The sequence below is a fragment of the Nipponia nippon genome, unplaced genomic scaffold, assembly GCF_047370975.1.
Source record: "Nipponia nippon isolate SJK-2023a ecotype South Korea unplaced genomic scaffold, ASM4737097v1 scaffold_50, whole genome shotgun sequence".
NCBI lineage: Eukaryota > Metazoa > Chordata > Aves > Pelecaniformes > Threskiornithidae > Nipponia > Nipponia nippon.
Window position 1 is genome coordinate 550994 of NW_028262370.1, and position 19846 is coordinate 570839.

At 63.5% G+C, this 19846-nt stretch overlaps 2 protein-coding genes across 2 annotated transcripts; one reads left to right on the forward strand and one right to left on the reverse strand.

Moving 5' to 3' along the window:
* Window positions 1–3188: 3188 nt before the first annotated feature.
* On the forward strand, window positions 3189–7527 carry LOC104023367 (ADP-ribosylhydrolase ARH1-like). The gene is made up of 7 exons (XM_087734928.1): window positions 3189–3244; window positions 3321–3544; window positions 4675–4773; window positions 4840–4945; window positions 5988–6067; window positions 6148–6331; window positions 7057–7527. The coding sequence occupies exons 1-7, from the start codon at window positions 3234–3236 to the stop codon at window positions 7427–7429; spliced, it is 1077 nt and encodes a 358-aa protein (XP_087591054.1). The 5' UTR covers window positions 3189–3233; the 3' UTR covers window positions 7430–7527.
* A 4889-nt stretch (window positions 7528–12416) lies between these two features.
* LOC104009142 (class I histocompatibility antigen, F10 alpha chain) lies at window positions 12417–15366 on the reverse strand. The gene is made up of 7 exons (XM_087734943.1): window positions 15255–15366; window positions 14657–14920; window positions 13793–14068; window positions 13443–13715; window positions 13226–13360; window positions 12894–12926; window positions 12417–12725 (listed from the first exon to the last, which is right to left on the reverse strand). The coding sequence occupies exons 1-7, from the start codon at window positions 15325–15327 to the stop codon at window positions 12712–12714; spliced, it is 1068 nt and encodes a 355-aa protein (XP_087591069.1). The 5' UTR covers window positions 15328–15366; the 3' UTR covers window positions 12417–12711.
* Between the last annotated feature and the right edge of the window lie 4480 nt (window positions 15367–19846).

Below are 19846 nucleotides of genomic sequence, written 5' to 3' on the forward strand. Positions count from 1 at the left end.
GATCTGGGGTGCCCTGTCCCTGTCCTGGACCTGACCCACGGAGTTCTGAGGTGCCCTGTTCCAGTCTGGTGCACGACTCATGGGGTTTTGGGGTGCCCAGAGTCTGTCCTGCTCCTGACCCATGGGGTTTGGGGTGCCCTGGCCCTGTCTGGTCCATGGGCTGTGGGTTTTGGGGGTGTCCTGCCCCCATGCTGGCTCCCACCCATGGGGTTTGGGGTGCCCTGTCTCTGTCTGGTCCATGACCTGTGGGGTTTGGGGGTGTCCTGCCCCCATCCTGAACGTGTTCTGCAGGACTTAGGGTACCCTGGCCCTGTCCTGGACCCGACCCATGGGGTTTGGGGGGACCCTGCTCCTGTGCTAGACCTGACCCACAGGGTTTGGAGTGCCCTGTTCCTCTCTGGTCCATGACCTGTGGGGTTTTGGGGTGCCCAGACTCTGTCGTGGTCCTGACACATGGGGTTTGGGGTGCCCTGCTCCTGTCTTGGCCCTGATCCATGAGGTTTTGGGGTTGACCCATAGATTTTTGTGTTTCCCTCTCTCCATCCTGGCCCTGATCCACAGTGTTTTGGGGGTGCCCAGCCCTTGGATTGGCTGTGCTCCGTGGGGCTTGGCGTTCCCTGCCCCTGACCTGGCCATGACCCGCAGGGATTTCATGCTGCCTTGTCCCTGCCATGGCCCTGACCTGCGAGGTTTGGGGTTCTCTACCCCTGTCTTGGCCTCTACAAGTGCGGTTTGGGGGTACCCTGCCCCTGGCCTGGCCCTGATCTGAGGGATTTGGGGGATCCCTGCCCCTGGCCTGGCCCTGAACCTTGAGGTTTGACGTTTCCTGGTCTCCTCTCTTTCCATGACCGACTTGTCTTGGGGGTGCCCTGCTCCTCTTCTGGACCTGATCCACTGGGCTTGGGGTGCCCTGCACCCAGCTGGACGATTACCCATGGGGCTTTTGGGGTTCTTGGTCCTTGTTCTGACTCTCTCCATCGGGGTTCGTTATTGCTTTGCCCTATCGTGGCCATCACCCGGAGGTTCCTGGTGCCCTGCCTCTGTCGTAGCCAAGACCCACAGGGTTTGGGGTGCCTTGCCCCTGGCTTGGCCATGACCGTTGCGGTTTGGGGCTGTCCTGCCCCAGTCCTGGCCCTTAACTGCAGAGTTTGGATGGGTTTTGCCCCTGTCCTGGCCCTGCCTCACGGGGTTTCGGCTTCTCTACCCGTCTCGTGGCTGTGACCCACAGGGTTTTGAGCTTTCCCTGCACCAGTCCCGGCGCTGACCCACGGGGTTTGGGGTGCCCTGTCCGTGTCTGGTCCATGACCTGTGGGGTCTGGGGGTGTCCTGCCCCCATCCTGAACGTGTTCTGCAGGACTTGGAGTGCCTTGTCCCTATCCTGGACCTGAGCCACGGAGTTCTGAGGTGCCCTGTTCCTCTCTGGTCAATGACTCATGGGGTTTTGGGGTGCCCAGATTCTGTCCTGCTACTGACCCACGGGGTTTGGGGTGCCCTGGCCCTGTCTGATCTGTGACCTGTGGGTTTTGGGGGTATCCTGCACCCATCCTGGCTCCCACCCATGGGGTTTGGGGTGCCCTGTCTCTGTCTGGTCCATGACCTGTGGGGTTTGGGGGTGTCCTGCTCCCATCCTGAACGTGTTCTGCAGGACTTACGGTGCCCTGGCCCTGTCCTGGACCCGACCCATGGGGTTTGGGGGTGCCTTGTCCTTGTCCTGGACCTGAGCCACAGTGTTTTGGGGTGCCCTGTTTGACTGTGGTCCATGACCTGTGGGGTTTTGGGGTGCCCAGACTCTGTCCTGCTCCTGACCCATGGGGTTTGGGGTGCCCTGGCCCTGTCTTCTCCATGAGCTGTGAAGTTTTGGGGTGTCCTGCCCCTGCCCTGGACCCAACCCGCAGGCTCCTGGGCTGCCCGACCCCTTTCCTGACCCTGAACCCCACTATCTGAGGCCTGAGCACACTTTGCGGAGCATGGCAGGATGAGACCTCCATTTCTTTATGTCCGAACAAAAATATGTCCAAAAAACTGTTATTTTTGGCACACCGATGGTTTTTGTTTTTAATTTTCCTAATTGCCAATGGATTTTAAACCTCGTTATTCACCCGGTTTACGACCAAGCACCCGTTGCCGCCCCCCCTCCCCCCCAGCAGAATTTTCCCCAACAGATCAAAGATTTGGGTCACGTTTGGCATCATTTGGGCCAAAAAAAACGGACGAAAACGTGGTGCTGGGTGCCAGGAGTTGCACTTTTCTAGGACTGGCCCGGGGCCCGGGCCGAGGTTTTGCTGCTTGACTCCGTAATTAAGGCTCTGCAATTTAAGGACGATCTTTTAACCACTCGCTGCCCACCACCAGACATTAATTTTACTTTTTTTGGATAGCAAAAACCAACGGGTTTGGGTCGGAGCCGACCCCGGTTGTCAGAGCAGAGCTGCCCCATCCTGACAGGAGCCAGGTGACTTCAGTTTTGGGGGATCTCACCCCAAAAGATGGCTCGGGGCCATGGTTTTGCCCCATCCCAGTGACAGAACTATTGGAAAATACTTGGGAGAAACATTTTTCCTTGGTGAGGCTCCTTTTCTCCTGGTCCCTGCCTTCCCCCGGGCCTTGCTAAAACCCATCCTTCTGCATCCCAAGTCCCTTTGAGGCCTCTGGCCCCTCTAGGTGTCCCCTTTGGGTGCCCCCCCAGTCCCCTTAGGGTGCCCCCCCAGGCTCCTCCATGCCCCTTTGGGTACCCCCCCGCCCCTTTGGGTGCCCCCCCAGTCTCCTTTGGGTGCCTCCATGCCCCCTTGGGTACCCCCACCCCTTTTGGGTGCCCCCCACGTCCCTGTGTGCCCCTTTGGGTGCCACCCCAACCCTTTTGGGTGCCTCCGTGCCCCTTTGGGTGCCCCCCCAGCCCTTTTGGGTGCCCTCCAGGCTCCCCCATGCCCCTTTGGATACCCCCAGCGCTCTTTGGGTACATCCCCCTCCATGCCCCTCTGGGGGCTCCCTGCAGCCCCCCAGTCCCCTCTCAGTGCTTTTTGGGGCCCCCCGCAGCCTTTCCCCTCCCTGCCACCCCCCCCAGGGACAGCAGCCCTGGGGTCCCTCCCCACTCATGCCCACCACCACGGGGACAGTGCCCATGTCCCCGTCGTGTCCCCCCCCAGTCCCCTTGGTGTCCTCACCCTCCTTAAGGGCCCCTGGCCAGCGCTGGCCCCGTGCCCCAAACCTGATGGGCGTCCCCAGCTGCTACCGCGATGGAGGAGACGTGAGTGCCCCCGGGGAGTCCTCGGCACCTGCCCCACCGCTCCCCCACCCCCCTTGAAACCCCACTTTTCCCCCAGGGTGCCCTCGGTGGAAGCCTACGAAGCGGCCATGGTGCTGAGCGGGGTGGGGGACGCGCTCGGATACCGGGGGAGCCGGTGGGAGTATTGCACCTCGGGACCCCAGATCCACGCCGAGCTGGCCGAGCTGGGGGGGCTGGAAGCCATCACCCTCCAGCCCCCCGAGTGGCCCGTCAGCGATGACACCGTCCTCCACCTCGCGACCGCCGAGGGCCTGGCCACAGGTTGGGGGGGTGGGGGGAAGTAGGTGTGTCCGTTGCACCCCACAGACACAGGGGAGGGTCACCGGGGGATGGTGTCCCCATGGTATCCTAGACCGGGGGGGTTTGGGGGTCCCTGTTATACCACTTGGCTGCATGGGGGGTCCCTGGGGCAGTCTGGGGGTCCCCGTTACAGCTCTGAGCTGCTTAGGGGGGTCCCTGAGGCAGTTTGGGGGTCCCCATTATACCTCTGAGCTGCTTAGGGGGGGGTCCCTGGAGGGGTTCGGGGGTCACCGTTACACCTCTGAGCTGCTTAAGGGGGTCCCTGGAGGGGTTCGGGGGTCCCCGTTACACCTCTGAGCTGCCTAGGGGGTCCCTGAGGCAGTTTGGGGGTCCCCCTTACACCTCTGAGCTGCTTAGGGGGGGGTTGGGGGGAGTTTGGAGGTCCCTGGCCAGCCCTGGAGGGGGTTTGGGGGCATCCTAATTCCACGCCCCCTTCAGGGGCTCCACTGAGGCCCCCCAAAAAAAGTTGCCGGGGTCCCCATTTCCCCTCACGGGGGGGTGGGGATCCCCTATTTTTCCCCCCCAGTTTGTGGGAACTGGTGTTCCCTTTCCTCCCACATTGGGTGCTGGGGGGGGGGGGTCCATTTCCCCCTCCCAGTCTGGGGGATGTGGGGGGTGGTGGTGGTTACCCCTTTCCCACCCAATTTGGGGTGCTCAGGAGGATTCCCCATTTCTCCTGAGTTTTGGGGTGTTCATGGATGTCCTCCCACTTCCCCTCCACTTTTGGGGGTCCATGGGGGGGCATCCCTTTTTTCCTCCACTTTTGGGGGTCCATGGGGGGTGTCCTCCTTCCCCTCCACTTTTGGGGGGTCCATGGGGGCTGTCCCCTTTTCCCTCCACTTTTGGGGGGGTCAATGGCAGGCAACTCGTTTTCCCTTCACTTTTGGGGGTCCATGGGGGGGGGGGGTCCTCCTTCCCCTTCCGTTTCGGGTTGTCTATGGGGCGGTGTTCCCTTTCCCCACCGTTTGGGGGTGGTGCAATGGAGGGGGTCTTCCTCTTCCCCTTCAGTTTTGGGGGGTGCATGGGGCCTCTCCCTCCCCTCCAGTTGGGTGGCCCGGGGGGGGGGGTCCTCACAAACCCCCCTTCCTCAGGCCTGGAGGGGGAACCCCTCCTGCAGGAGCTGGCTCGTCGCTACGTGGCCGCCATGGGTGACATGGAGGGCCGCAAGCCGGGGCCCACCAGCATCCTGGGTGAGTGGCGTCCGAGGGTCTGCGGGGAGTCGGGGGATGTCGGGGCCATGAGACCTCCCCCCCCAGGCACCTCGCAGCTGCGGCCTGGGGAGCCCGAGGGCTATCGCATCCCCTTCAACCCCACCGGCACTGGCTGCGGGGCCGCCATGCGTAGCCTGGCCATCGGCCTCAGGTGGGGACAGGGACACGGGAAAGGACAGCGGAGGGGGGGTAGGGACATGGGGGGACACGTGCGGACACGTGGGGATGGGAGGGATGGGGACACGAGGGTGTTGGAGCTGGAGGGATGGGGACACGAGGGTGTCAGGGATGGGGACATGGGGGTGTCAGAGCTGGAGGGGAGAGGGACACAGGGGGACAGGGACACTGGAGTGGTCAGAGCTGCAGGGATGGGGACATAGAGGGGATGGGGACATGGGGCTGTCGGGTAATGGGGTGTCAGGGCCATAGGGGAGTCAGGGATGGGGACATGGAGGGATGGGGACACAGGGGATGGGGACACAGGGGATGGGGACAGGGACAAGGGGGTGTCACTGCTGGGGGAATGGGGACACAAGGGTGTCGGGGCTGGGGACACGGGGGTGTCAGAGCTGGAAGGGACAGGGACAAGGACGGGACAGGGATGGGGACACAAGGCTGTCAGACCTCGGGGTGGGGGGGCAGATATGCAGAGACAGGGACGAGGGAGGAGGGGGGGACAGGGGAAGGGGGACACGGGAGTGTCAGAGCTCGGGGATGGGGACACGGGGGTCCCAGAGCTGGAGGGAAGGGGACATGAGGCAATGGGGATGGGGTGACAGGGACATGGGGGTGTAAGAGATGGGGGAATGGGGACACAGAGGGGCATGGGGACATGGGGGTGTTGGAGCTGGAGAGGACAAGGACCGGGGCTTAGGGACATGGTGGTGCTGGAGCTGGGAGGCGGGGGACAGTGGGGCTGGGGGGGCTGGGATGTCTGAGCTGGGGGAGAGGGAACAGGGAGCCCTAGGGGACAAGAGAAGATGAGGACAATGATAGGGAGGAGGGAACACGGGGTCACAGAGCAGATGAGAGGGGGACAGGGAGGTGGCGGGGCCAGGGGGGATGGGGACAGCAGGGACAAGGACAGAGGGGGACAAGGACAGTGGTGGCGGGATGGGGATAGGGCCAAGGCTGGGGCTACAGGGACAGGGAGGGGACAGGGGAGGACGGGGACAGGGCTGATGCCAATGCAGGTACCCGCACGCCTGGGAGCTGCCAACGCTGATCCGGGTGAGCATCGAGAGCGGACGCATGACCCACCACCACCCGACCGGTGGGTGCCAGGCGGGGGGGGGGGGGGGCGGCAGCGGAGGAGGGGACACTGGAGCCCCCCTGAAACCGCTGTCCCCACAGGGTACCTCGGGGCGCTGGCGGTGGCCCTCTTTGGGGCGCTGGGGGCTCGGGGGGAGCCCCCGGAGCGCTGGGGGGCGGAGTTGCTGCGGGTCCTGCCCCTCGCATGGGACTACGTGGAGGGTGCCGGGGTGGCCGTGGGGGACAACGCCGCCGCCTGGCCCTTCTTCGGGGATGCCTGGCACCGGTGAGGGGGTACTGGGAGGGTTCTGTGGGGTCGCTGGGAGCACTGGGAGGGGTTGGTGAGGATACTGGGAGGGGTTCATGGGGTCACTGGTGCCCACAATGCTCTCTCCCAGTCCTTGCGGCCACCGCACTGGTGGCACTGGTGACACTGCTCTGCCCCCATGGCTGGATGTGTCCCCTGCCCCACTGTCACTGGTGTCACTGCTGACCCTGGTGCCTGGTCTGTCTGCAGAGTCACCAGTGCCCATCCTGTCCCTGCTGCCCCCAGTGTCCCAGTGTCCCCAGTGTCCCCACCAGTGCTGCCACCCTCAGCTGGGGGAATGTGGCCCAGAGCCACCCCACACCCCCACTGACCTCAGTGTCCCTGGTGTCCCTGGTGCTCTTTGTTTCCTGGGTGTCACTGGTGTCCCCACTGCCTCCACTGCCGTGGTGCCCCCAGGTGTCCCAGTTGTCCCCGATGTCCCCACAGGTACCTGGTGTCACAGGGGCTGCTGCAGAGCCACAGCCCGCTGACCCCCAGTGCCACTGCTTACCCCTTTATCACTGGTGACACCAATGATCCCAGTGTCCCCAGTGGCAGCAATGACCCTGGTGAGCCCAGTGTCACCACGTCTCCAGTGTCCCTGCTGACCCCAATATCCCCACGTCCTCCATGACTCCAGTGTTCCCAGTGACCTTAATGTCCCCAGTGTTCCCAGTGACCTCAACGTCCCCACGTTCCTGCAGGTACCTGGAATCCCGGGGGCTTCTGGAGGGTCGTGGCCCACCGCAGGTGCCATCCCTTCCGTCACCAGCCGAGCGGGATGCGGCGTACATGGGCTGGGCACTGGAGGGGTGGCCAGGGCGCAGTGGCCATGACGCGCCCATGGTGGCCCTGGAAGCCCTGTTGGCAGCCGGCGGAAGCTGGGGGGACCTGTGTGCCAGGGGGGTGCTGCACGGCGGGGACAACGATTCGACGGGGACCATCGCCGCTGGGTGCTGGGGGCTGCGGGGGGGGTTGGAGTCCATCCCGCCTGGGCTGCACTGCTGCCTTGAGTACCGTGGGCGACTGCGAGATGCTGCCCACCGCCTCCACGCGCTGGCCTGGGGGGGACGCTGAGCCCCGCCTGTGTCCCGGGTGTCACCTGCTGTTCCCCTCTCGGGAAAGCCCTGTGGGTCCCCAGGGTGCAGCAGAGACCTTCGTGGCATCCTGGAGGGGCTCGGGAGGGTCCTTGGGGTTCAGCTGGGACCTTCATGGGGTGCTGGGGGCCTCAGGAGGATCCCTGGGGGTCAGCTGGGACCTTCACGGGGTGCTGGGGGCCTCAGGAGGGTCCCTGGGGGTCAGCTGGGACCTTCACGGGGTGCTGGGGGGCTCAGGAGGGTCCCTGGGGGTCAGCTGGGACCTTCACGGGGTGCTGGGGGCCTCAGGAGGGTCCCTGGGGGTCAGCTGGGACCTTCACGGGGTGCTGGGGGCCTCAGGAGGGTCCCTGGGGGTCAGCTGGGACCTTCACGGGGTGCTGGGGGGCTCAGGAGGGTCCCTGGGGGTCAGCTGGGACCTTCACGGGGTGCTGGGGGGCTCAGGAGGGTCCCTGGGGGTCAGCTGGGACCTTCACGGGGTGCTGGGGGGCTCAGGAGGGTCCCTGGGGGTCAGCTGGGACCTTCACGGGGTGCTGGGGGGCTCAGGAGGGTCCCTGGGGGTCAGCTGGGACCTTCACGGGGTGCTGGGGTGCTGGGGAGGGCCCCTGGGAGACCCTGGCGGGGGGAACAGGGCCCTTCAAGGGGTGCTGGGGGGCTCAGCCCAGGGAGACCACCATAGCCACATCCTGGTGGCCTTTTATCCCTCCACAGTTGGAGACCCCAGAACCTCCCCGAGGAGCCTCAGTCACCCCCACAGTAAAAAAGTGTCCTCCCAAGCCGTTCTGTGTCTACATTTGTGCCCTGTGCCTCTTGTCCTGTCACTGCCACTGATGAGATCCCACCTGGGCGGGACCCCCGACAGCCAAATCTTCTCCAGGCTGAAGAGTTCTGGCTCCCACGGCCTCTCCAAGAGGCTCCCAGCCATGGAGCACCTCAGACGGGGCCCTCTCACAGTCACTTCATCACTCTTATACTGGTTGCCCAGGACTTGGACCCAGCGTTCAAAGGGTGGGCTCATTAGGGCTGCGGGGAGCAGCAGGAGCACAGGACCCCACTGCCACAGTCCTCCGAGTGCCACCCAGGATGGTGACAGCCTTCTTCACATATTGGTACTTATGGTGACCTGAGTGGGCACTGCAGCCCCGAGGTCCTTCGAAGCAAAAAGTGACGGGCACCCAGGGTGATGGGTCCCCAGGGTTAACAAGCCCAAGGGTGGTGGGCCCGAAGGGTAAACCACCACAGGTCTCGTGGGCCCAGGGTTAATCATAGAGTCATCGAATCGTTTAGGTTGGAAAAGACCTTTAAGATCGTCAAGTCCAACCGTTAACCTGATACAAAAATTCAGGGATGCTTCCCCTCACAGTCCGAATCTCCGCAAGGGAGAAACGGAGCATTCAGAGAGTCCCTGAAATGAAACTCAAGAGCAACAAAGTCACTATTAAGGAGGTGTCCTTTATTGCAGCGCTGGGCAGCACTGGGGATTCTCCACCATAAGCGCCCCAACAAGTTGATGAATTTTTAGAAGATATATACTATGCATTCATACATATTCATAGGATTTCCGGGAATTCGTTTACATAAACATGAGATTTCCATGAACTTATTAGCATATGTAAAGATCCAATTCGCATGCACAGTCATCTCTCGTGGTGGTCTTCAAGTGGTCTTTGGGGGTCTTCCGATGAAGGCTCGTAGTCTTCTTCACTGTGCTCGCTGATTGACCCTTGCTTCTGCGCAAACTCAGTCCTAGGATCACGTAGACGTTGTCCTTCAAGGCTATCGGTGCCATTCTTCTGTTTCTTCCAGTCTTCATGGTTCCGTGCATCCGTTCTCCCAAGGCCGAGTTGTCTGTAACGAGATTATCCCGGAGCCCCCCTTATCTTATAACTGTTCTTCTAGCTACGCCCTAAATCACATCAAGCTGTAAGGCATTCACAACACCTTTAAATCACACCAGGGAGTCTTCTCAGCTAATTAAGTGACTAAGGTATTTACAACATCTTTCTTGCTCTTGTGGTTTTTAACCCTTTCACACCCAGCGCTGCCAAGGCCACCACTAAACCATGTCCCCAAGCACCACGTCTCCCCGGCTCTTGAATCCCTCCGGGGATGGGGACTCAACCCCTTCCCTGGGCAGCCTGGGCCAGGGCCTGACAGCCCTTTCGGGGAAGAAGTTTTTCCTAGTATCCAACCCAAACCTGCCCTGGCGCAGCTTGAGACCGTTCCCTCTCGTCCCATCGCTTGTGACTGGGGAGAAGAGACCGACCCCCCCGGCTCCAGCCTCCTTTCAGGCCGTTGCAGAGAGCGATGAGGGCTCCCCTCAGCCTCCTCTTCTCCAGGCTGAGCCCCCCCAGCTCCCCCAGCCGCTCCTCCCCAGCCTTGGGCTCCAGCCCCTGCCCCAGCCTCGCTGCCCTGCTCTGGCCACGCTCCAGCCCCTCCATGGCCTTCGTGGGGTGAGGGGCCCAAGGATTGGGGGGTGCAGGGCTGGGGGCAGCAATGGGGTGGCCAGGGGGGCTCCTCTGCCCCCAGTGGGACAGAAATTGGTACAAAAACCCCCAGCTGCCAACGGGAGCTGCTCCGGAGCCAGTCCGATCCACAGCGGAGCGGCAGATCTCGGGGCACAGGCAGTTTTCCTGAGGCAGGGAAACACCAGGAGAGCGCAGAGACCCCCCAGGAGCCGGCAGCTCTGGCGGGAGACGCTCCCGAAGGCTGGGCATTGCCCGAGCCATGGCGCCCACTCCCTGTGATAAAAGGCAGACTAGGGAGAATGTGGGCCCTCTCCGGAAGGAACCGGGAGACCTGGGCACCCGGGATATGGAGAAGGCTGAGGAACTCAGTGACTCTTTTGCCTCAGTCTTCACCGGCAAGTGCTCGAGCCACACCACCAAGTCGCAGAAGGCCAAGGCAGGGACTGGGAGAATGAAGAACCGCCCGCTGTAGGAGAAGATCGCGTTCGAGACCATCTAAGGCACCTAAAGGTGCACAAGTCCACGGGACCTGGTGAGATGCATCCGCAGGTCCTAAGGGAACTGGGGGATGAAGTTGTGAAGCCACTCTCCATCATGTTTGAGAAGTCGGGGCAGTCCAGTGAAGCTGCCGCTGACTGGAAAAGGGGAAACATAACCCCATTTTTAAGAAGGGAAAAAAGGAAGACGCGGGGAACTACAGGCCAGTCAGCCTCACCTCTGTGCCCCGCGAGATCCTGGAGCAGAGTCTCCTGGAAACTATGCTAAGGCACATGGAAAATAAGGAGGTGATTGGTGACAGCCACCGGGGCTTCACTAAGGGCAAGTCGTGCCTGACAAATTTGGGGGCCTTCTACGACGGGGTTACAGCGTTGGTGGATGAGGGAAGAGCAAGAGATGTCATCTACCCGGACCTGTGCAAAGCATTTGACGCTGTCCCGCACGACATCCGTGTCTCTAAAATGGAGAGACAGGGATTCGACGGATGGACCACTCGGTGGATAAGGAATTGGCTGGATGGTCGCACTCAAAGAGTTGTGGTCAACGCCTTGATGTCCATGTGGAGACCAGTGACGAGTAGCGTTCCTCAGGGGTCGCTATTGGGACCAGCGCTGTTTAACATCTTTGTTGGCAACATTGGACAGTGGGATTGAGCGCACCCTCAGCAAGTTTGACACCAAGCCGTGTGGTGCGGTCGACACGCCGGAGAGAAGGGCTGCCATCCAGAGGGACCTTGGCAGGCTGGGCAGGTGGGCCCACGTGAACCTCATGAAGTTCAACCAGGCCAAGGGCAAGGTCCTGCACATGGGTTGGGGCAATCCCAAGCACAAATACAGGCTGGGCGGGGAATGGATTGAGAGCAGCCCTGAGGAGAAGGACTTGGGGGTGTTGGGTGATGAGAAGATCAACATGACCCGGCAATGTGCGCTTGCAGCCCTCTTGGCCTCCTTGGCCACCTGGGCACACTGCTGGGGGAGCCATCTCTCTATTGACAATGGCCCACCGGTGCCTCTTTGCATCCTCAAAGGATCTTTACTTCCTTGAGCCTCTGGACCAGTCGCTTCTCCCACTCCTTTCCTGTGGGGCTCCCCGCAGCTCTCACCACGGCAATTGGGATCCCCCCCTTTGCCTTCCCGCTCAGCAGGAGCCACCTCCAGAGGCGGCGGGTGGCTGCCCCTCTTCCCATCCATCAATCCCACAGTCCCCAGCAATGGATCCCAGCTCCTGCCCTTCCCTGCCTTCTAGTTCCAGCCTGTTACGCCCCACTCTCCCAGCATGGGAGCAACCTGGGAGCAAATCTCTTCACCTGCCTGATGGACGAAACCATTCCCTGGATCTCACAGCCCGCCCAGGGATAGGCACCAGCTCGTTTCTGCCTCTGCTCCCTCTCAGGAGGAGCTGCTGCTTCTCTTATTGACCGAGCCGACCTCCGCTTCCACCGTGACTCCTTGACTACAAGAGCAACTATTTTAGTTCAGGGTCGAGTCCCTGGTTTAGGCGCAGGGACCGTTTGCAGGACTTCAAACCAGAAGACGTTGTCTCAGCGCCTGTTTCCGTGGCCTCAGAGCAGGAGCCCTTCTGCTCAGGGTCCATCTGCGTGGCTTTGAGCTCACCCCCTCCACCACAGGGACACCCCTACCCAGCCAGTGCCTGAGGAAAAGCCGGCCAGTCCCCATCAGCCCCCTCTTTGCCCTTTTCATCATCGAGTACGACATGATACGGCCGGGAATAACTCTCCTTAGTTTGGGGCATCTGCCTGCTTGTGTCCCCTCTCACCATCTTCCGCAACCCCCATCTATGCACCGGGGCGGCCGGGATGGTGTGCCAACGCTGGTCAGATCCATCGCTGTGCTACCGACGCTGCCTTGGTCTCAAATCCTGCACCCGGCACCATGATGGGCTGCCATGAAGCAAATGAACTCCATCCCAGCCAGAACCAGCACAGCCCTCGGCCCGAGGCTGCGAGAGCAGCCCAGGCACCGTGAGAGGAGGCACAGGCCGAGGGAGGGCGGGGACCAGCGTTTATTGGGTGCGCCAGGAAACGTACACACGCGGAAGAAATCAGTTACAACCTTAAAGTAAAAAAAAAAAAACAGTAATAATTGCAGTGCTCAAATAGTATTGGAAAAACGAAGTTCACCCAGCCAGAAGAGCCACCACCGTCGCTGGGGGTGGGCAGGCGCAGCGTGACAAGCTCGCTCTGCAGGCAGCTCCCAGCATCCTCCAGCACCGCTCTGTGCCCAACTGGTGAGAGGGCAGGGGGCCACATCCAGCCACGTGCTGGCCCCTCGGGAAGGGGTTAGGCGGTGATCCCTGCAGGGTAGAGAGGAAGAGACAGCGTCACCCAGGGCCACCTCCCTGTCCCCAACTCTCTGCTCTGGGGGGCTCGGTGACCCCCTCCCACAACCCAGTGTTGCTCCAGTTGCAGAAAACACAGAGAGCTGGGCCCACCCCGTCCATCCCCCCGGTCCCAGGCCGTACCTGCGGCTGAGCCACCAGACCCCCCGTCCGTGCCTGCGAGAGAGAAACAGCCGTGAGCTGCCAGCCCCACGCTCGCTACGGGCCCAGTGCATGGGCCAGGAGCCGGCCTGGGAGCCACGGCCGCGCTGCAGCCACTGGGAGGGGAGGATGGTGCTGCAGGCACCGGAGGGGACACACAACCTCTTCCATACGTCCCCGCTGCGAGGCTTTAAAGAGGGGCAGCACAGGGAGGACGAGGGGTCGGGAAATGCCGGCAGCGGCCAAAAACCAGAGCCACGAGACCGCCCCGGCACTGGGCAGCGGGTGGAGCCGGACCTGCTCCCGGTACTCACTTGATGCCATGCCGTAGCCCTTCTTCCCTTTCCCTGATTTGTACTTCCAGATGGTGAATGCGGCCATGACAGCGGTGACAGCCAGGACGGCAACAGCCACCGCCACCACGATGGTGAGCAGGTTGGACTCCGGCTCTGGGGGAGAGCAGGGCCGTGAGGAGGGGAAGGGCAACCACCCCAGCCCACCGCTCCACGGGCCCAAGCCCACCGGGCTCACCCCACGCAAAGACACCGGGCTCGGCCAGGCTGGCGTGCTCCACGCGGCACCGGTACTTGTCCTTCTCCTCTGGGCGCGCCTCGATGGAGGCCCAGGTGTAGTAGGTGCCGTCGCTGTTGGGCGCGATGCTGCCCCACTCCGTCTCCTGGTCCCTCACCTCGCCCGCCTTCAGCCAGCTGACGGTGATGGGCCGCGGGTAGAAGCCGTAAGCGCGGCAGTACAAGGTCAGGATCCCGTGGGCCTCCTTCCCCGACACTCGCACCGTGGGGGGCTCTGGGGAGGGGCAGGCGGTGAGGGCCGGCACACGCACCCACAGCAGCCGGTCCCCAGGGTCCCCGCCTCGCCCTCACCTTTCCTCTCCAGCACGGCCCGCCCGTAGCTCACGTATTTCCTCAGCCACTCGATGCAGGTGTTCTGCAGGTAATGCTTCTTCCGCTCAGCTTCAGTCCCGTCCTCCTTGCACTCCTGCTTGATTATTTGTGGCACCGCGTCGGCCGCAGTAAACGTCATTGTGTCCATGTCGAAGGCGATGAAGTCCCTCCCGTCGTAGCCCATCTGCCAATACCCCCTGGTGCTACCGTCCTCCAGGAGGTCACAGCCATACACGCGCTGCAGCGTGTGAGCCCCTGGAACGCGACCAGGCAGACGGGGCTGAGGGGCGGCTGCAGCCCCGGGCCTTCAGTGGGGCACGGAGCCCCCGGCAGCACCCCCCACCCCAGCCCTGGATGAGGCCCACGGGGATCGGGCACCGGCACGAGAGCTGCCCCCCGTCCAGCACTCGGGCTGTCACGTAACGCCGTCATGCAGACCCCCGGCACCCAGGAGAGGGCTGGGCCGGCACCCAGCCCCACGGCACCCTGGGACAGCAAGGGGCTGCCATGGCTCCCAAATGCTGGAGGGGGCACAAGGAGATGGGATGGGGTGGGGAAGCCCTGCTGGCTCTGGGATGGGGGCCGGAGCACCATGGGGAGGGCAAGGGGCTGGGACACTGCGGGTGGGGGCCCCTCTGCTTCTGGGGGTCTCGACTGCCGTGGGGGTGGCAAGGGGCTGGGACAGGGTGGCTGGGAGCCCCCTGACAATGACCCCAGGCAGGGAAGGGCCGGCCCAAGCCGGGGCAGCAGCGTGGGGCAGGGCAGGATCTTGGGGGTGTGAACTCCCCTGGCCCACGCAGCTCCACCCCAGCCCCACGGAGCCCCAGCCCAGCCCCCACTCACCCCTGCTCTGGTTGTAGCGGGCCCGCAATATATCCAGGTTCACGCGGTAAAGCTGGTGATGGCTCTGAAAGTTCCGGGTCTCGGTGTCCCAGTACTGCTGATCCACGCTGGTCGCCATCCAGGCTGCCTGGGGCTCCACCTTCCCCGTCTCGCTGTCGTAGCGCATAAAGGGGTTCCCATCCAAGTACCCCAAGATTACGAACTGGGGAAGCCCCGGGCCTGGCTCCGACACCGCAACATAGAAGTAGCGCAGGGAGTGGAGCACTGCGGGGACACGGGGGGCGGTCAGAGGTGGGGGGCAGCGGGGGTTGGGGGGGGGACGACAGGGGTGAGGGTGCCCGGGGGCAGGGATGGAGAGCGAGGCTGGGTGGGGGTCGGGGTGCTCAGGAAAGGGGGGTGCAGGGGCGGAGAGGGGGTGGGGAGGGGGCACCCGGTGTCTGGGCAGGGGGACCGGGGGGGTCCCTGCGGCCGGGGAAGGGGAGTCCAGGGGGACCCCGGTGTACGGGGGGGGAAGGGGGGGATCTCCGGTGTCCCGGGAGAGGGGGTGCAGGGGGATCCCGGTGCCCGAGGGGGCTCCCGGGTCCCCGCCCGCCCTCACCGTTCGCCGCCGCAGCCACCCCGACGACGGCCCCCAGCAGCAGCCCCAGGCCCAGCGCCCGCCCCGGCCCCATCGCGCTGCTCCGCACCGGCCGCGAACCCTCACTGAGCCGCCGAGCCCCGCCCCAAGTCCCGAGCCCCGCCTCAGGCCCCGCCCCTCCCCGCCATTGGCCCCTCCACCGCCCGACCGCCAATGGCAGCCCGAGCTGCGTCTGACGTCACCGGGCGCCGGGCAGATCCCGGCTCCGCAGGTCGGCAGAAGCGAAAGCGAATGCAGCAGAGGCAGCGGGGGGGCTGGGCCGGGACAGGGCTCCCCCGGGGCCCCCTGCCACCCCGCCCCCCCCGGGACCCTCGGCCCGGGACCCCCCCACGTCCCCACGCCCCCCCCCGAACCCCCCGCTCCACCAGCGTCCCCCCAGCCCGGGGTCACCCCGGGGCCCCCCAAGCCCCAGCCCCGGCCCCGCTCTTGTCCCCTTCCCCCGGGGCACCCCAGCACCCCGGCCTCCTGCCCACCCCAGGGGGGCACCCAGGCGCCCGGCACCCCACGCTGGGCTCTCCCCACCCCAGCCTGGCTCTGCCAGCCTGGGGCTTTAGGGGGGACAAAGCTGGGAAAAGGCTAAAATAATCCTGGGGCGCGTGGGCACCCCCGGGGCCTGTGGGAGGTGTCCCTCGCGCCCGCTCTCCCCTCTGCCCGGCACTGCCTGTGCCCGCTCTCCCTCCTGCCTGCCGTCGCTTGTGCCCGCTCTCCCCGTGCCCGCCATCGCTCACGCCTGGCAGTGCTCTCGCCCCGCATCTCACTTGCCCGGTGCACATCGTCGCTAGCACCCCAAGAGCACTCGTGCCCCAAGGACGACGTCCCTCGGGCCCAGCATCACCTGTGCCTGGCACCCCTTGCGCCCGCTGTCCCTCGTGCCCGCCGTCGCTCACGCCTGGCAGCTCTTGTGCCTGGCGGTGCTCCTGCCCGGCCTCTCTCCTGCCCGCGGCTCCGCTTTCCGCTGGGACGGAGTTGGGGTTCTGCCTAGGAGCTGGCCTCGGGCCGTGCTTTGGCTTCAGGGTGAGCAGAACGGTGGCACCCCCTGAGGTGGGAGCTGTGGCTAAGCAGCGCTTCCACTGCTCGAGGCCTTTCCAGCTCCCCCTGCCCCGCCAGCGAGGAGCTGGGAGGGGGCACAGCCAGGCCAGCTGACCCAGCCTGGCCCAAGGGCTGCTCCATGCCCTGTGACGTCATGCCCAGTATAGAAACTGGGGGGAGTTGGCTGGGGGGTGATCGCTGCTGGGAGCTGGCTGGGCATCGCTCGGCGGGCGGTCAGCAATTGCACTGTGTTGTACATTCTCTTGTCATTATTGCTATTATTATTGCCATCATTATCACTATGATTTCCCCCCCTTTCTTGTCCCATCGAACTCCTTTTCTCTCAAAACCCAAATGTTACTTTTTTGCCCCGATTCTCTCCCCCATCCCACTGCGGGGGAGCGAACGGCTGTCTGGTATTTAGCTGCCTGCTGGGTTAAACCACACCATCCCCACACGTCCCCGCCACATCCCCAGCTGTCCCCGATGTGTCCCTGACGCATCCCCGCGGTGTCCCCAGCCATCCCTGCCATGTCGCCTCCGTGTCCCCAGCAGTGTCCCTACTGTGTCCATGACATGTCCTTGCTGTGTTCCCAGCCGTCCCCACTGCGTCCCCAGCCGTCCCTGCCATGTCCCCCCTGCATCCCTGCCATGGCCCCAGCAGTGGCCCCACCCAGCCCCACCCTGTCCCTGCCATGCCACCGCTGCATCCCTGCCACCTCCTCAGCTGTCCCCACCATCTCCCTGCCACGTCCCCGCTCTGTCCCCAGCCGTCCCCACCACGTCCTCTGCCATGCACCCGCTGTGTCCCCACCCAACCCTGCCGTGTCCCTGCAGCATCCCCTGCCACATCCCTGGTCCCCGCGTCTTCTTGGTCCCCAATCCCAGCACCCCCTGCGTCCCCTTGGTCCCCAGTCCTGGTGTCCTGGGGTCCCTGCTCCCCTTCGTCTCAGCTCCCCATGTCCCCTTGGTCCCTGCTCTCCATGTCCCCTGCGTTCCTGCTTCCGGTGTCCCCTTGGTCCCTGGTCCCCACGTCCCCTGGGTCCCCTGATGTGCAGGGTCCCCACTGACGATGCCACCCACCACAGGTGGAGCAGGAGATCTTCGGAGCCAGCGGGGCCGGGCGCGCGGTGCTGCTGGTGACGGGGGAGGTGGCCTTGGCCATGCGGGCGCAGCGGGTGGCCGTGCTGGAGGGGGGACGACTGGGCGAGCTGGGGTCCCCTGGGGAGCCACTACTGGTGCCTGCTGCAGGGCAGGGGATGGGGGGTAAAGAGGGGGATGGGGACATAGGGGCAGAGGGTGAGGAAGAGCAGGAGCTGGGGATGGGGACACCAGGTGCCAGGATGGGGACACCAAAAGCAGGGATGGGGACACTGGAAGCTGCAAGAGGGACAGCAGGAGATGGGATGGGGACACCACGAGCAGGGATGGGGACAGCGAAAGCTGTGACAAGGGACCGTGAGCGCGGTGACGGGGGAGCGCGGGGGCCAGGCCAGGCACTCTGCCGTGTCCCTGCTGCGTGATGGTGACCATGGGGACCAGCGGGGGCCAGCGGGGGCCAGCTGGGCCGGTAACCGGCAGGGCTGGCCACGGGACACAGAGTTTGAAATAAATCCTTCTCCTTGGACCCAGGATGTGTTGGGGGACTGCAGAGCTGGGGGGGGAGGGGGTTGCAGGGATTGGGGGGTGCAGGGCTGGGGGCAGCAATGGGGTGGCCAGGGGGGCTCCTCTGCCCCCGGTGGGATAGAAATTGGTACAAAAACCCCCAGCTGCCGACGGGAGCTGCTCCAGAGCCAGTCCGATCCACAGCGGAGCGGCAGATCTCGGGGCACAGGCAGTTTTCCTGAGGCAGGGAAACACCAGGAGAGCACAGAGACCCCCCAGGAGCCGGCAGCTCCGGCGGGAGACGCTCCCGAAGGCTGGGCATTGCCCGAGCCATGGCGCCCACTCCCTGGTGATAAAAGGCGGACTAGGGAGAATGTGGGCCCTCTCCGGAAGGAACCGGGAGACCTGGGCACCCGGGATATGGAGAAGGCTGAGGAACTCAGTGACTCTTTTGCCTCAGTCTTCACCGGCAAGTGCTCGAGCCACACCACCAAGTCGCAGAAGGCCAAGGCAGGGACGGGGAGAATGAAGAACCGCCCGCTGTAGGAGAAGATCACGTTCGAGACCATCTAAGGCACCTGAAGGTGCACAAGTCCACGGGACCTGGTGAGATGCATCCGCAGGTCCTAAGGGAACTGGGGGATGCAGTTGTGAAGCCACTCTCCATCATGTTTGAGAAGTCGGGGCAGTCCAGTGAAGCTGCCGCTGACTGGAAAAGGGGAAACATAACCCCATTTTTAAGAAGGGAAAAAAGGAAGACGCGGGGAACTACAGGCCAGTCAGCCTCACCTCTGTGCCCCGCGAGATCCTGGAGCAGAGTCTCCTGGAAACTATGCTAAGGCACATGGAAAATAAGGAGGTGATTGGTGACAGCCACCGGGGCTTCACTAAGGGCAAGTCGTGCCTGACAAATTTGGGGGCCTTCTACGACGGGGTTACAGCGTTGGTGGATGAGGGAAGAGCAAGAGATGTCATCGACCCGGACCTGTGCAAAGCATTTGACGCTGTCCCGCACGACATCCGTGTCTCTAAAATGGAGAGACAGGGATTCGACGGATGGACCACTCGGTGGATAAGGAATTGGCTGGATGGTCGCACTCAAAGAGTTGTGGTCAACGCCTTGATGTCCATGTGGAGACCAGTGACGAGTGGCGTTCCTCAGGGGTCGCTATTGGGACCAGCGCTGTTTAACATCTTTGTTGGCAACATTGGACAGTGGGATTGAGCGCACCCTCAGCAAGTTTGACACCAAGCCGTGTGGTGCGGTCGACACGCCGGAGAGAAGGGCTGCCATCCAGAGGGACCTTGACAGGCTGGGCAGGTGGGCCCACGTGAACCTCATGAAGTTCAACCAGGCCAAGGGCAAGGTCCTGCACATGGGTCGGGGCAATCCCAAGCACAAATACAGGCTGGGCGGGGAATGGATTGAGAGCAGCCCTGAGGAGAAGGGCTGGGGGTGTTGGGTGATGAGAAGATCAACATGACCTGGCAATGTGCGCTTGCAGCCCAGAAAGCCAACCGACTCCTGGGTTGCAGCAAAAGCAGCGTGGCCAGCAGGGCGAGGGAGGGGATTCTCCCCCTCTGCTCCGCTCTCCTCAGACCCCACCTGGAGCCCTGCCTCCAGGTCTGGGCCCCTCAACGTAAGAAGAATGTGGACCTTCTGGAGTGCAAAGGAGGGCCACGAAGGTCACCAGAGGCTGGAGCCCCTCTGCTATGAGGAGAAGCTGAGAGGGCCTGGAGAAGAGAAGGCTCCAGGGAGACCTTAGAGCAGCCTTCCAGTCCCTGAAGGAGGCCAAGGAGAAAGCTGGAGAGGGGCTTTTCCCAAGGGAGCAGAGCGACAGGACAAGGGGTAATGGCTTTAAACTGGAAGAGGGTGGATTTAGGTCAGGTACAAGGAAGAAATCCTTCACTGGGCGGGT

What these genes read in the sequence shown, in the direction of transcription:
- LOC104023367 (XM_087734928.1), top strand. An exon ending in CGCCGAGGGCCTGGCCACAG is followed by an intron (nt 3,545 to 4,674) that starts GTTGGGGGGGTG and finishes CCCCTTCCTCAG; the next exon opens with GCCTGGAGGGGGAACCCCTC. An exon ending in TTCGGGGATGCCTGGCACCG is followed by an intron (nt 6,332 to 7,056) that starts GTGAGGGGGTAC and finishes ACGTTCCTGCAG; the next exon opens with GTACCTGGAATCCCGGGGGC.
- LOC104009142 (XM_087734943.1), bottom strand. Translation starts at nt 15,327, where the DNA reads ATGGGGCCGGGGCGGGCGCTGGGCCTGGGGCTGCTGCTGGGGGCCGTC. An exon ending in GGCCGTGCTGGAGAGGAAAG is followed by an intron (nt 13,716 to 13,792) that starts GTGAGGGCGAGG and finishes GCCCCTCCCCAG; the next exon opens with AGCCCCCCACGGTGCGAGTG. An exon ending in GCCCGGTGTCTTTGCGTGGG is followed by an intron (nt 13,361 to 13,442) that starts GTGAGCCCGGTG and finishes GCTCTCCCCCAG; the next exon opens with AGCCGGAGTCCAACCTGCTC.